The sequence below is a fragment of the Anastrepha ludens genome, chromosome 3, assembly GCF_028408465.1.
Source record: "Anastrepha ludens isolate Willacy chromosome 3, idAnaLude1.1, whole genome shotgun sequence".
NCBI lineage: Eukaryota > Metazoa > Arthropoda > Insecta > Diptera > Tephritidae > Anastrepha > Anastrepha ludens.
The window spans coordinates 22,035,448-22,049,589 of NC_071499.1; the positions used below are offsets into that span (position 1 = coordinate 22,035,448).

At 40.7% G+C, this 14,142-nt stretch overlaps 1 protein-coding gene across 3 annotated transcripts in view; it reads right to left on the minus strand.

Moving 5' to 3' along the window:
- Window positions 1–14,142, minus strand: part of LOC128857145 (protein scalloped) — a 78,450-nt gene that overhangs the window by 21,142 nt on the left and 43,166 nt on the right. For all 3 annotated transcript variants that reach the window (XM_054092745.1, XM_054092744.1, XM_054092746.1), the window contains exon 3: window positions 120–250. In XM_054092745.1, the coding sequence (XP_053948720.1) occupies window positions 120–250 (131 nt within the window). The remainder of the gene's footprint in view (window positions 1–119; window positions 251–14,142) is intronic.

Genomic DNA, 14,142 nt, shown 5'->3' on the forward strand with positions numbered 1-14,142 from the left:
TAGACAAAATAATAACATTAAACAAAAAAAAAATACGTTTTTCAGCAATAATTTTGAACAAATATTAAAGCTTACTATAACCTGGATCCAGCTCAATTTTGTAAATCTTTGTTACTTACGACTTTAATTTTCGCCTGAATCTCACGCAATTTTCGTCTGGCCAGAACCTGTATGTGCGAGCTGACTTGCTTTCGTGTTCTCGTCTTGCCTGTGCGTAGTTTGATGTAACGAGCGATGAGTTCATTTCGGCCTAGAAAATAAAATGAAGAAGAAAAGACAAATGTTATAAAAAATTATAAAAAAATTAATACTTAATGAGTTACATTTGTGCAATAAATTAGAAGAAATTCGTTATGAAAGTTAGCTAAAATCAGTACAGTGCCTGTCATACGAAATTAATCTTAGGCCGTCAAAAAGAATGGATGGGGGAAGCGGTACGGTGGAGGGAGTATGACAATTAATAATTGAGTTTGCCTGTTTTATGCTGCTGCCAGCCAAATGAGGTATGTGTGCGTGCTTGTATGCATGTTCAATAATTCTTGAAAATAATTAGGAGACTACTTTGGTTGGACGAGGCTGAAGAATGGCCATTGAGCGTTTCAAGTTAATTTTTTGTGCCCTTCTTGGCGTCATGGTTTAAGTGGACTGCTCGCGCTTTTAGTTGCAGGAGAGCTGCAAGCTTACAATTTACAGAGTTTAGGCACAGTGAGTGTCACTGAAATTCACACAGCTCATTTTGTAATTTTTGTACTTATTTTATATGCTAACAAAAAAAGAATAATCTAAAGGCAGGTGTTAAAAAAAGTAAAACCTATTTTTTTAATTTTTTTTTTCATTAAAATTTTTTTAAATTAAATTTTAATAATAAATAAATTTTTAAACTAAAAATCTTAAGAATATTATACCAAAGTTTCAAGTCGATCAGCGTGAAATTGACAAAGTTATGAGTATTTGCGCGTCCGTTGCTCTAGGCTGAGCTTCTAAGATATTGGGTTGGCAACTAATTTATTGCAGATGGCTTCTCATAGATGGCTTCAGTTAAATTTTTAGGTTTGCAGACGTAGTACAAATGTAAAACACATTTAGTTGGTAATTCAGCTGTCAATCAGTAAAAACAGTTTTTGATCGGTTGCGTAGTTTTCGTTTGGCGTTCGTTGAAAAATGGAAAACCAAAAGGAACAATTCCGTCATATTTTGCTTTTTAATTACCGCATAAAAATTTGTGCGCTGTATATGGCGACGAAGCCTTACAACAACGGCAATGTCAAAATTGATTTGCCAAATTTCGTTCTGGAGATTTTTCACTCAAAGGTGGAAACGCTCTGCTCGTCCAGTTGAAGTTGATGACGCCCTAATCAAAGCAATAATCGATTCGGATCGTCACAGCAAAACATGTGAGAATTCATGTATCACATACCTGCATTGAAAATCACTTAAAAACTCAAAAAACTCATGGGTTCCTCACGAACTGAAAAAAACGAATTTAACGCAACGCATTAACAGCTGCGGTTGGCTAAAGAAACGTTAGGAAAACGATCCATTTTTAAAACGACTGATAACTGGCGATGACAAATGGGCTGTTTACAACAATATCAAGCGGAAAAGATCGTGGAGCAGGCCACGTGAACCAACTCAATGAACATCAAAAGCTGATATTCATCAAAAGAAGGTTTTGTTATCAATTTGGTGGGATTACAAAGGAATTGTCCCTTCGAACTCTTAACACCCAACCGAGCGATCAATTCTGATGTCTACTTTGAGCAATTAACGAAATGAAACAATGCAGTTGAAGAAAATCAGCCCGAATTGACAAATCGAAAAGGTATTGCATTCCATCATGACAATGCAAGACCACACACATCTTTGGCCGCTCGGAAAACATTATTGGATCTTGGTTGGGATGTTTTGCCACATCCACCATATAGTCCTGACCTTGCACCCTCTGATTACTTTTTGTTTCGATCTTTACAAAACTACTTGAATGGTAAACATTTCAATAATGTTTCAGTTTTTCAATCAATTTAAATCAAATTCAGTTTTTTGCTAATAAAAACCCGAAGTTTTATGAACGTTGGATTATGATGTTGTCTGAAAGATGGCAAAAGATCATTGATCAAAATGGACAATACATTACAGAATAAAGTTATTTGGTTCCATGAATAAGTTGTCTTCGATTTTCTAAACAAAATCCGCAACTACTTATTTGTAAACCCAACACAACGGCACGGGTTGTGCGGCGCGCTTTTTTGGATTTTTGGTTTGGAAAACTTCAAAGCGCTTTTCAGAAATGTATTATTTTTCCTACCTGTGTATGCCACAATTCGAAATCTACCTGAAATCGTTCTGAAATTTTGCACAGTATGCACTTTTTCCATCGCCTTAGCCGAACGGATTGATGCGTGACCACCATTCGGGAATGCGTAGGTTCGAATCTTCGTGCATGAAACAGCAAAATGAAAGGAACAGTTTCAGTTCTAATAACAATCGCTACTCGGCAGGCAATGGCAAACCTTCGAGTGATTTTCTGCCATGAAAAAGCTCCTTATAAAAACCATTTGGAGGTCAGAGAGGGCTTAAAATTGTAGCTCCCTATATTTTTGAAAAAACATCAAGACGCACACCGCAAATAGAAAGAAGAACTCGACCACTTACCCGACAGAAGTGTATTAGTGAAAATCGAACAAAAATCCTTGCAGAGGCAGAGAGCTCGAATAAACTTTTATTTAAGCAAATCAACTTTGATTTCTTTGCTTATTGCTTAAATATTGCATAATTAAATGTAAGATAACTGAGTAAACTAATTATTATAATCAATCCTCTCAAGTTTTTCCAGATTACATCAAAACTGGTGCTGGAATGTCTTGATGAGTTGCATGTCTTAGGCCAGAACAATCAGGTATGTGCCCTATGGGTTCCAGGGTACGTGCGGATTTATTATTGATTGGCTCTTGCGGCACTGAGACCTGAAGAAATCTATTGTGCAGAGTACGTGGGGATTACTAGGAACAAAATGACAGATAAAGTCGCCAGGAATAGGGCGACCTCTATATTCATAGGCCTAGAGCCATTTTGTGGTCTGGATAATTTCCCGTCTGTAATCAGCAAGTAAAGGAACAAATTATTAGAAAAACTGTTTCTATCATTTGCTGTTTTATGCCAAAGAGATTCGAAACCGTTCACTTCCGAATGGTACGTCACGCACTAACCCATTCGGCTTCAGAGACCAACCGATTTAAAGATCCTATGGACTTAATAAGAAAAATTTTAGAATAATCACAAAATCGTCGTTCTAACCTGGGAATATAATTTAATAGAACTTGCAGATTCTGTAGGGAGAAAAATTAAGTCGCCAAACATTTGCTGGCATAGCGCTGATGCATAGTGCCGCAAACACTTCGAAAAACCTGTGTTAGCAGAGGAGAAAAAATAACTCACTAACTAAAATATGACAAGTACTCTTACTAAGATTTATTGAGAAAGTTGGGCGCAGAGAAGTACTCTGATTGTTTGCAGGTGGCACAAAAGACTTTTCAAGTCGAAGTACCAAATTCACTCACAATAAATAATAACCAATTATTTGTAGATTTTTTTTCTTTAATTTGCAATTAGAAGTTTTTTTCATCCCTTTATTCTAATACGAATTGAAGTTGTAAATAAATTAACAAAATAAATATTTAAATTTGAAAACATTTCTGTACGATTTTCAGTGATACCCACTGTATACGGAGTTTATGTTACGTATGCTTCCATTGCCTTACACTAGCAAATATATTTATTTTGGAGTATTTTGTATGCGACTTGCCGACTAACGAATAATTTCAAAATTAATTTCCATGGCAATGACCTCGCAAATTATGTAGGTTAATAAATGCTGATTTTATGCTTTAAGTTTTATGGGAAACAATTAGTAGATTTTGGTTCTCATTCACTTACAAGCAACCGCATCAACTCCGGCTTGATGTATGAATGTGTGTGTGTTAAATATGAATGTATGTTTATTAGAGATAGAAGATTTTAAGAGAGAAAAATACTGATCTAAAGTAAAATTCTATAGATCAAAGAAAATTTTCAATAACTGTGAGCTTCCCATGTCCTATAATTAACTTATTTTGACAGTATCGTAGGCAGACGGGGCGCAGTGCATTAAACGGTAAACTGGAAGTTGTAAAGTTAGCCACGAAATGGGCCTGAGATAGGTGATGCAGAAGAAAGTATTGAGTATCTATTCTTCCACTGCACAGCGCTCCGTAAGATTTTTGTTTTCCTAGTGCCCTCCTCTCGGGAGCATAGGGCCTCGACAAGACTCTTCCATCGTACACGGTTCTGTGCTGTTATTTTCGCACCGTTTCATGGGATCTCGGCATCTGCTAGTTCGCGCAGCATCGACCTTCTCCCAGTGTTTTTTGGTCGATCGCGTCCTCTGCTCCCTTGCGGGTTCCAGTCCAGTGTCATTTTCGTGATGCTATCTGGTGGTTTACTCAATGTGTGACCTATCCATCGCCATTTTCTGCGTTCGATTTGCCTAAGGATGGGCTCCTCGTTCGTTAATCTCCACAGTGCGTCGTTATTGATGGTGTTTGGCCATACTATTCTGTAGATGATTAGGAAGCATTTGTTGATGAAGGAGCTCCGTAAGCTTAGACCAAAGTACCTGTAAACTTGGAAATATTGTCTTGAGGACTTGCAAAGCATTTCTGTGGCGCCTATCAGCTCAATCTTATCTAACAGAAGTACGTAGCAGAGACACCAAAAAGATTACTAAAGGTGATTTTAAAAGGTCTGAATGGAATATGAAGTAAAAGTGTGTCCTTATAGCTTCTTAACTGTCGCTGATAGCGTCGGAATACTCTCTTATCTCCCTACCTACTTGCCTATCTAAGAATCCGAAATTGTTATAAGTTAAATTAAGTTTTCTATTTGTGGAACAACATCAAGACGCACACCACAAATATTAGGAGAAGCTCAACCAAACACCTAGCAGAAGTGCACGCGCCAATTATTTATTTATTTTTTAAGCTAAGATTTACTTTCTTATTTTATGAAGAAAATGCGAATCATCATCAGGCATAAAAATTATAAAAAAATAACAAAAATTTTGAGATACTTCGAACTCGTTCTTTGTAAGTACTAAAATTTAATGGGCCATAAAACTGCGTACTCCAATTCGGGCTGAGTTTGGTGTAGGATGCAATGTTGAAGTGGGAAAAGAGTGCAATTCGTCGTGCCAAAGTTATTTTGTTTTTTATTCCTTCATAAAATACTATATTTTAAGATGAAATTTTTACTAAGAACTTTTTGGAACCCGGGCATTTCCATCTGCTAGCCACGCATCAACCCATTCGGCTACAGCGGCCCATACGTTACTGTTACTATCCTCCACTGACCCAGGAAATATAGCTGTCGGAGCTATAAACTCACGCAGAATCACAAACTAACTCACGGATCTCCTCCGAAGCTTGTCATGCTCGCTAAGACTCCCGCTGATAATTTGCAGGTTTTGTCCTATCTTTGTCACTTTTTAAACATTTTTAATATCAGTTTGCACCTATAAGGCTGCCGTTGAATAGAACTCATTTAATTCTATTGGAATTGGAAGGATTTACCGAAAAAGTAGGAGCCTGGGTGCCTTACGAGCTCAATGAAAAAACCAAAGAAAGTCGCCCTCATCAAATTGCTTCTCCGCATCTCGTCCGCCTTCGAGCAACACGCGGTCACAAACAGCACTTTTTGTACCGAATCGTCACAGGAAAGGAGAAATGGTGCCTATACATCAATGTGAAGCAAAGAAAGGAGTGGGTGGCTCCAGGAGATACGCCACAGCCCAGAGTCAACTTGGATCTTCATCCAAAGAAGATCATCAAATGTGTTTGGTGGGACTGGGAGGGCATGGTGCACTAGGAAAGGCTCGAAAAGAATGCCACGGTCAACAAAAACCTCTACATTGCCCAGCTACATGGCACGAATGAGCCTATTTGACTGAAAATACCTGCTCGACATGGTAAGAGCATACTCCTTCACGACAACGCCATGCCCCACGTTGCACAAGTGACCAAAGTCGCACTCCAAGAGCTCGAATGAGAGGCCCTTCAACATCCGCCCTATTTTCCGGACCTTGCCCCGATCGGCTACCATCATTTTCGCTCCCTGTGAAACCATATGAAGGGCGTTACCTTCGATAACGAAGAGGTTCGTAAAAATGGGCTCAACAACTTCTTTGACACCAGATTAGGCGATTTACTCGGCACGGCATCAACAAATTGGTCGAGAGGTGGGAAGAGGTTGTAAGCAGCAACGGCGAATATATAATTGATTAATTTTGATGTAATTATTGCTTTTTGTTTAAATACAAGTCTTCGGTAAAAACGCTACGAACTTATTCCGCAACCTAATAGATTGTTTTAGCTTAACGCTTTAAATCTGGACTGGGTATCTGACAAATCGTAGTTGTACATACAGGAGTTTTGGTCGAATAATTTGTAGCATTTCCTTAAATAATAAATTCCTCTTACTGTATTCGCGCATTTAGATAATGTAATTGCGACCTGAAACATTTCGGCGTCGCCCCACACCGCTCTTTGCCCCTCGATTCCTATTCAGACATCAAAACACCAGCAGCAAATATAAATTTAATCAAAATTAATTTGTAGTAACAAAGCGTCAGAATAGTGCTTGAGGGAGGGTTCACGAAAATATTCATAGCTTCGCCATACATACATACATACACACACACACACACACATTTATATTCTACACAATTCACTAACGACCAACAGCAACAGCAATAGGATCTGCACAATACGGCGAGCAGCGCAGCAACAACTAAATGAAGAGCAACAAGGCGCATTCATATAATAATAAATAAAATAATGACAGACAGACCGACACCGAGGCCAACAGACAGATATAAACACAATGACGTGCGGCAAGCAAGCACTATGCTTTTGGTTCCCCCTCCCCGCCTTACTGCTACTTTCTTTCACACTGCTCGCCGCTTTGACTCTTGTTTGGCTTTCAACACCCACCCACCCGCTCGCTTGCTCGTTCGCTCATCCTGTCTCTCTCTCCGCTCATGGCTGTCATTGTAGATGCTCGTAGATGCGCGCGCTTCAATTCCATTGTTTTCACTATAATTTTCTATGCCTTCGCAAAAGTTCAGCAACTTTGTAGTTGCTTCCTTTTGTAGTCGTTGAAGCTCGTCCATTGTCTGTTGTAGAACTGCTATGTACGCCTTACTGTGGAAGCGCTGTCTGAACTCTTGTGTGCTCAGCATACACACTTCCCTGCAGTTGACTTGAATTGACTCAGGCGCTCTACAGCTAACGTCCTTTCCCAGCTGGTGTCTCCTTCTTCGCCAACTCTATAGTCTATGTTGGCGTCGTCGTCGTTGCCGTCGTCGTCGTTCACTAATTGCACATTCTTGGCATAGTTTCACTTCTAACCGAATAAAATTATTTTCATTCACTCAAACTGAACTCAAGAAAAAGCGCACGCCTTCCTCTTCTCTGACCCTCCACCACTTCTCTGTGCTCCGCTCTACAGAAACTTCATTGGTTTTTATTGTCTTCCATCTCGCCCATCCCTGCATGCTTTTCGCTTGGCCTTCACCAACATTTGGTCTTTTGTGTTTTGTATCTGCCCGCACTTTACACTACTTGTTCCACATTACTGCTGCACAAGTCAACGACGATTATGCTGAGACAAAATCAAATTGAAAGAGCTGGTGGTAGAGCAACCAGCAGAAGAGGAGGAGAAACTGGTGAAAATGCAGAGCAGCATTGGCAAAGCGTTCGGACCTTCTTGCTGATTGTCTTCTGCATCTTCTACGCCTGCTGTCTGCTTGCATATCCTTTTTTACTATTCGCCCTTCGCTGTCATACCCCCATTGCCTGTAGCATTGGACTCGTCGACCTTTACACACGGCCCCATTCAATTCACTTTTCTTCAATAACTAGCAAAAGTTCCTCTGCTTCTTTTCTAGCTTCTACCCTTTTATGGTTTTTAGTTCGTTGAACAAAAGGGAGACACAACACAACTTCACCGTATAGCAATGCCCTTTCGTTGCTTTTGTAAAAAACAAAATCAAGGAACAGCCATGAACAGTGAAATAAGAAGAAGAAGCTCCGCTGAAACTACTTTTATCTAGTTGGAAAATCTTGGTTTCTTATTATTTTAAAATCTATTCTTCCTTGAATTTATCTTAAAGGTTATATACACTTTTTCGTTTTATCTTCAGTTTTAGTTTTGAAAATATTGTTTCCTATTAAAGTGCATGAGAAATATTCGAAAACTTTTCCTAGCACTTATTTTGAAAGAGTGTGACGTACAAGGTCAACCCTCTTTTACATATCCACGTGAACCAATCCATCTAACAGCCTTCCCGCCTAGCTTCGAGCCCCTGTGAACAGCATGTTTTCGCTGGGATGTCCTTAGATGACTCCGATAACAACACTTAGCCGTACACTGAAGGAAAGAAATAACAACAAGGTATCTGGCATAACATCATCGGAACTAGCGAATGATTGTGACTTCGAATCGCAGCGAATAACAGCTGCAAGGCTTTAAAGAAGCAGAAGATCCCTGAATCATTCTCGGCTCGTAAATGAGCTGACATACAAAAATCTATTCCTTGACACAACTCCACATTCATACGAGTATGTCCGAGTTGTGTGGCATAAGGCACGCAAATGAGCTCACATAGAAAATTCTCAAAATACTCGTCATATGTCTGGAATACGAAGGTACCCCGCACGACACTAATTACCTATTCACTTGCTACCCTAAACCCACTCATCTAACACTCTTCTGCCTTTGCACTCAGTATGTTTCTAGGGCCTAGAAGACTTCGGTCTAAGTTGGATTCTTACAAAGTAGTCAAATGCTTTGTGAAAAAACCAAACAGAAAATTAGCGAACTTTCTGCTAAAACTTAGTAGGAAGGACCTGAGAATACTGGTAGGTGTTATCACAGGGCACATCACCTCTGTGGTTAGCTTATGGGTACCACGGGAATCATTGCCGACGACCCCTTTGCCTTTCCTGTCCTGATAATGACGACACGACATAGCATTTCCTCTGTAGCTGTCCGACGCTTTCTAGAATCAGACTTTGGCGCTGTTGGGTTGCAATGTACTTCTTCTTCGCCTTTCACAGCACTACAACGCGGGCTGCGTCAGAGCTTCCTTCACAATACTCTTCCAAAGCGGTCGATCTTGAGCTTTTGCTGCGATGCACTGAGTATGGATAAAGTTCATATTCTTCCTCTTCCGGATCTCTTAAGATTCATCAACGTATCCAAAAGATTTGCAGAAAAGTGATCTCAAAACGTTTTTCCGTCTTGGAATCCCTACTGTATGTATCTACACTGTCTCTCTATTACTTCTACTGTAATCTAACTGGGTCTTCTACTGTAATCAATGGTCTTCTGAGTGCTTGGACGAAGTCCGACCTACCACAAATCTAATCTAATCTAATCTAGGGTCTACCATTAGATGAGATTGACGATAAGGATCGGTGACTTCACCGCGCTCAGAAGGGCTTGATAAACTGCTACAACAACAACAAAAATCTACTCTGGATACCAGATTCCGGACAATAGACGACACCTATCGGATTCATTAGAACAATGAAATCGGAGAAATTCTTGAAAGACAAACAGCAATGCGTTTTATCAAAGCCCAACAGATTAGATGGATTCGGTACATCTTGTGCATGCCGAAAGAGCGAAGTGCTAGGAAAGCTTTTACGACTATTTTAACACCCATTGGGAGAAGAAAAAGGGGGCGCTCACGAAAGAGATGGTTAAATGACGTCGAATCGAATCTTAAGGAAATGAACGTACACAACTGAAGAGATGAAGTCATGGAGAAGAAGAAAAGGAGAAAAATTGTTGATGAAGCTATGGCCCACCAAGGACTGTGAAGCTAAGAAGAAGTAGAAGCAGTGTCACCAAACCCACTGTGGTCGTGAAACACCAAATGATAGAAGAGGTGTGACCGCTAAAGCCGTCACCGTTATGGAAGCATTGACAAACCTTCGAGTGTATTTTTGCCACGAAAAAGCTCCTCATGCACAATCATCTGCTCTTCGGAGGCGACATAAAACTTACGGTCTTTCCATTCGTGGAACATAAATCGAAGTAAAAGTTCAGCCAAACATCTAATAAGGGATTAACGCGCCACCCATATACATATATAATGTCGGGCTCGTTATTAATTGGACAAGATCCCTTCTCTCCGATCCCTTGCCAATAAACGCTACTTTGGATTAAGAAAGGAATTATTGAGTAATACAGTTTCTCGCGACGATCAAAACTAGAGCTAATGCGAGAAGGCGAATCATCCCAGGATATCTGGTGGTGAGCTGGGTTTGGAATTCGCCACTTAGAAATCCTTCACCAATAAAAAGGACAATAAAACTTCGGATGAGAACTGCTTATTCTGATGACGATCCAGACCGCCTCTTCCTAAGTTAAATACACCAGTGTGAGATAAAAACTGATGTAAATACGAAATTTAAATATTGATGGGTTGAGTGCTGTAGGTGTTCACACACATTTGCATTAAAGTTTACGCATTTATGGACAACACAAATTTTCTAAGAAAATCACTTGCATTAAAGAAATTTTTATTCATGAAAAATGCACACAAGTTACAAAAAAAAAGAGAAAAAAATATAAAAAAAAGAAATCTAAAAACGAAAGAAAATAAATAAATCTAAAAAAGGCAAAGAAAATAAAAAATAGAACTCTATAAAAAAAATCGCCAATGAATTGACTTGCGAAACAGGTACATGAAATGGCACTTTTCCGTTGAAAAATGCAAACATGAAATAAATAAAAATTGTGTCGCCAATGCGATGGACAACGACGATAAGGTCGCACGTAGATGGCCAAACACTCAAGATGAAACTCTATTCAAGCAACGGCGACTTTATTGAAATGAAATTTTTGCATTAGATTATCGCAACCCTACCGTTCACCATCAACCCCTTCAGAGCAACTCTATCCCATCAGCTGCTATCGCCGCTACACTCAAACGCCTTGCACCATTGCCCGTTTGTTGGCTGAGTGGGTGTGGGTGTGTGTGGTATATAACTTCTCAACATCTCATAGCATTGCCTTTCGTCATTGCCATGTCCCACATCGATGAGACATCTTTCATGCGCACATTAAATCCTTCAGACATAATCGCCAGTGCAGACGTGATGAATTTTACATGAACTATCCGCCAAGCTCAAGCGACGACTGTCCCCATTTTCTGGCTGGCTGACTGGCTGACTGCTTGACGAAATGTCTCATCATCGCCCTGTGTGGGTTTGTGTGTGTATTCAGTGGAGTAGGGTGGATTTAGTTTGGTTTGAAATGAGATTAGTAGGGATGCTGGTGTGGGGAGCATTAGTGAAGTTGTTGTTTTTGCTATGCGTTGGCCTGGAATTGTCTGTGCGCGCTTTGAATGGATACATTATTGAAATAAATCGACTGGACAAGCATGTAAATTGGATTTTGCATTTTCATAATAATACTACAGATATATTTACTTATACAGCCTCACAAAAATGTGAACGAAGTCGGGGGCGACGTAATGATGAAGAAGAAATTATGCTTAATGCGCTGGTGACTACGAAAATAATAAACAAAAGACAACTATTTTTTTGAGAAGCGAATGAGTGAAGTGGCTTTAGGATGGACAAGAGCTTCAAAATTTCATAGAGATATAGAGATATAAAATGCAACATTTTTAAGAAAATTCTCAAAAATATGGAAATGAACTGGTATCAGCTTCCAGAACAGAAGCAATGCCGGTTTTAGTTAAGAACGAAAGACTACAAAATTTGGTCAATTGTGAGAGTAATTTTGGCTGCATACTGAACTTGACAGCGCAAATGTGACCGCTCATTTCACACGCGTTCCCACACTCGTTCAATCAGTTGTTGTTCAGACGGCAATGCAGTAACGTGGGCAGTGGCTACGTTCGTGGAAGGTAGCAGAAGATAGAAGGACGCTCTCGAATTCCCGTAAGAGCACTGTCACCCAGTGAATAGCAGATACTCCTACCTCTGCGACGACAAACACGAAGCGCCCGGCAACCAGTCCGGCTGCCCTGAGAGCTTTAAGAAAGGCAAGGCAAATGAACCCGGCGGGCACAAAAAAGGACCAGCTGAGAAAAAGGATGAGGACTGGCAGCCAGTTACTAGGAAGGACAACCAAAAGAAGCCAAAGGATAAACTAGCCGAGACAAACAAAAGGAGCAAGCCGCGAACCCAATACGTGAACCCAGAAGCGGTTGTGATGAAACCCGAAGAAGTTCATAGTTATGCAGAAGAACCTGGTTTCCATCGCAGAGTTTAAGCCGATCGCCACGATTGAGATACAAGATCTCGACTAATTGTCGACTAAGGCGGTGGTAGAAACAGCAGTTCGGAAACTGCTCACCAACCAAGAAGAACAGATACAGACGAGGATTACAACACCGAATGCGTGGGAACAAGCACGTGCTTTCCTCATGCTATCTGTAGAAGGGGACGCAAAGCTCATCAAGATCGGCGTTATAAAAATCGGTAGAATTGGAGCCAAGATGCGAGCCTGCGAACAAATTAAGAGATGTTATCGAAACCTTGGGATAGGGTACATGCAAAAAAACTGCAGTGGCTCTGATAAAAAGAATACGCGCGTCAGATAAAGATAAATAAAAGACTGCAAAGCAGCTACCAATTGCATTTACTGCGTAGACGCGAAACGCGACAGCACCGCCCACCTGTCAGGGTCAAGGGCATACATAAATAGAAGTCGCACAGCAGACACTCTGCTCGAACGGATATTTGTCGAGAGGGAGCTAAATGCGGTCATCATCAGCGAGCAGTACGGACGGATCGCCAAGGGAACATGGTTCGAAGACGAAAAAGGAACGGCCGGTTTCTTAACACCAAGCGGTAGGACAGTCGCCGTCATGTTCGAAATATACGCTTCATAACGCTGAGATGCTATATTACCCCCAACGACTGTATTGAAAAGTTTGGAACGGAGCTGGACCTTATTGTGGATATGGTGGCCTCTTCACTGTAGCCGGAGACTTCAATGCCAAGGCTGTAGAGTGGGACGTTCCTACAACGAACACAAGGTAGGTAGGTAGGTAAGATGGCAAGAGTACCCCAAGCACACTTCAAGTTGCCGTTTTTATATCATAATGTTGAAAAGATTTAGGGAAGAGAAAACCTTTTACAGCCATCCAGTGCTGTTGATGTAGTGGAGGAGAGAAAAGAGATCTAGGCTGAAAAATTTCTTCAAGTCATCCCCAAAGGCCACGCTAAAGAATCTCAAGTGCCTAGCCGCCAGAGCCGGATATTGCAGAGAAAGTGTTCAACAGTCTCTTTCTTTGCAGGATCCCCATAGCTTCTGCAATAGGGGTTGTACGGAATTCCAAGCTTCTCCGCATGAGTACCGATCACCCAGTGACCAGTGACCGAACACAAAGGACTGAACATTTTCTCTGTGAGTGTCCTGCATTTGCTAGAGCAAGGCTACCAACGAGTAAAATTCGTTCTTTCAAACTGGAAGGTATTTTTAGATTTACCAAAGGATCTGGAAAATTCCCACAAGTCTAGGTACCGCTATTTCTCTATTTCATCCTATCCTTTACCTTTTGTTACTTCTATCCTCCTTTTATCTACCCTTTCACTTTCCAGAACTTCGAAAACAATGGGCTTTTTAGCCTGAGTGTTTTAGGACTTCTTAAATTATGGAGGGAACACTTCTCCAACCTACAAAATAGTGACAGCTGCGCATGTCACAGAGAATATGACGATCCCGATACCCCAATCGTATACGACGGATTTGTCGTTCCGTTACCCGACCGAGGTGACGAGGTGAGAATAGCGATAACGCGTCTAAAGAACAACAAAGCCGCGGGCGCCGACGGACTGCCGGCTGAGCTATTCAAACATGGCGGTGAGGAGCTGGTAAGTTGCATGCATCAGCTTCTATGCAAAATATGGTCGGATGAAAGTATGCGTGCCGATTGGAATTTAAGTGTGCTCTGCCCAATCCATAAGAAGGGCGATCGTGCAATCTGTGCCAATTACCGTGGGATTAGTCTTCTTAATATCGCCTGTAAGGTTCTAGCGAGCGTATTGTGTGAAAGGCTGAAGC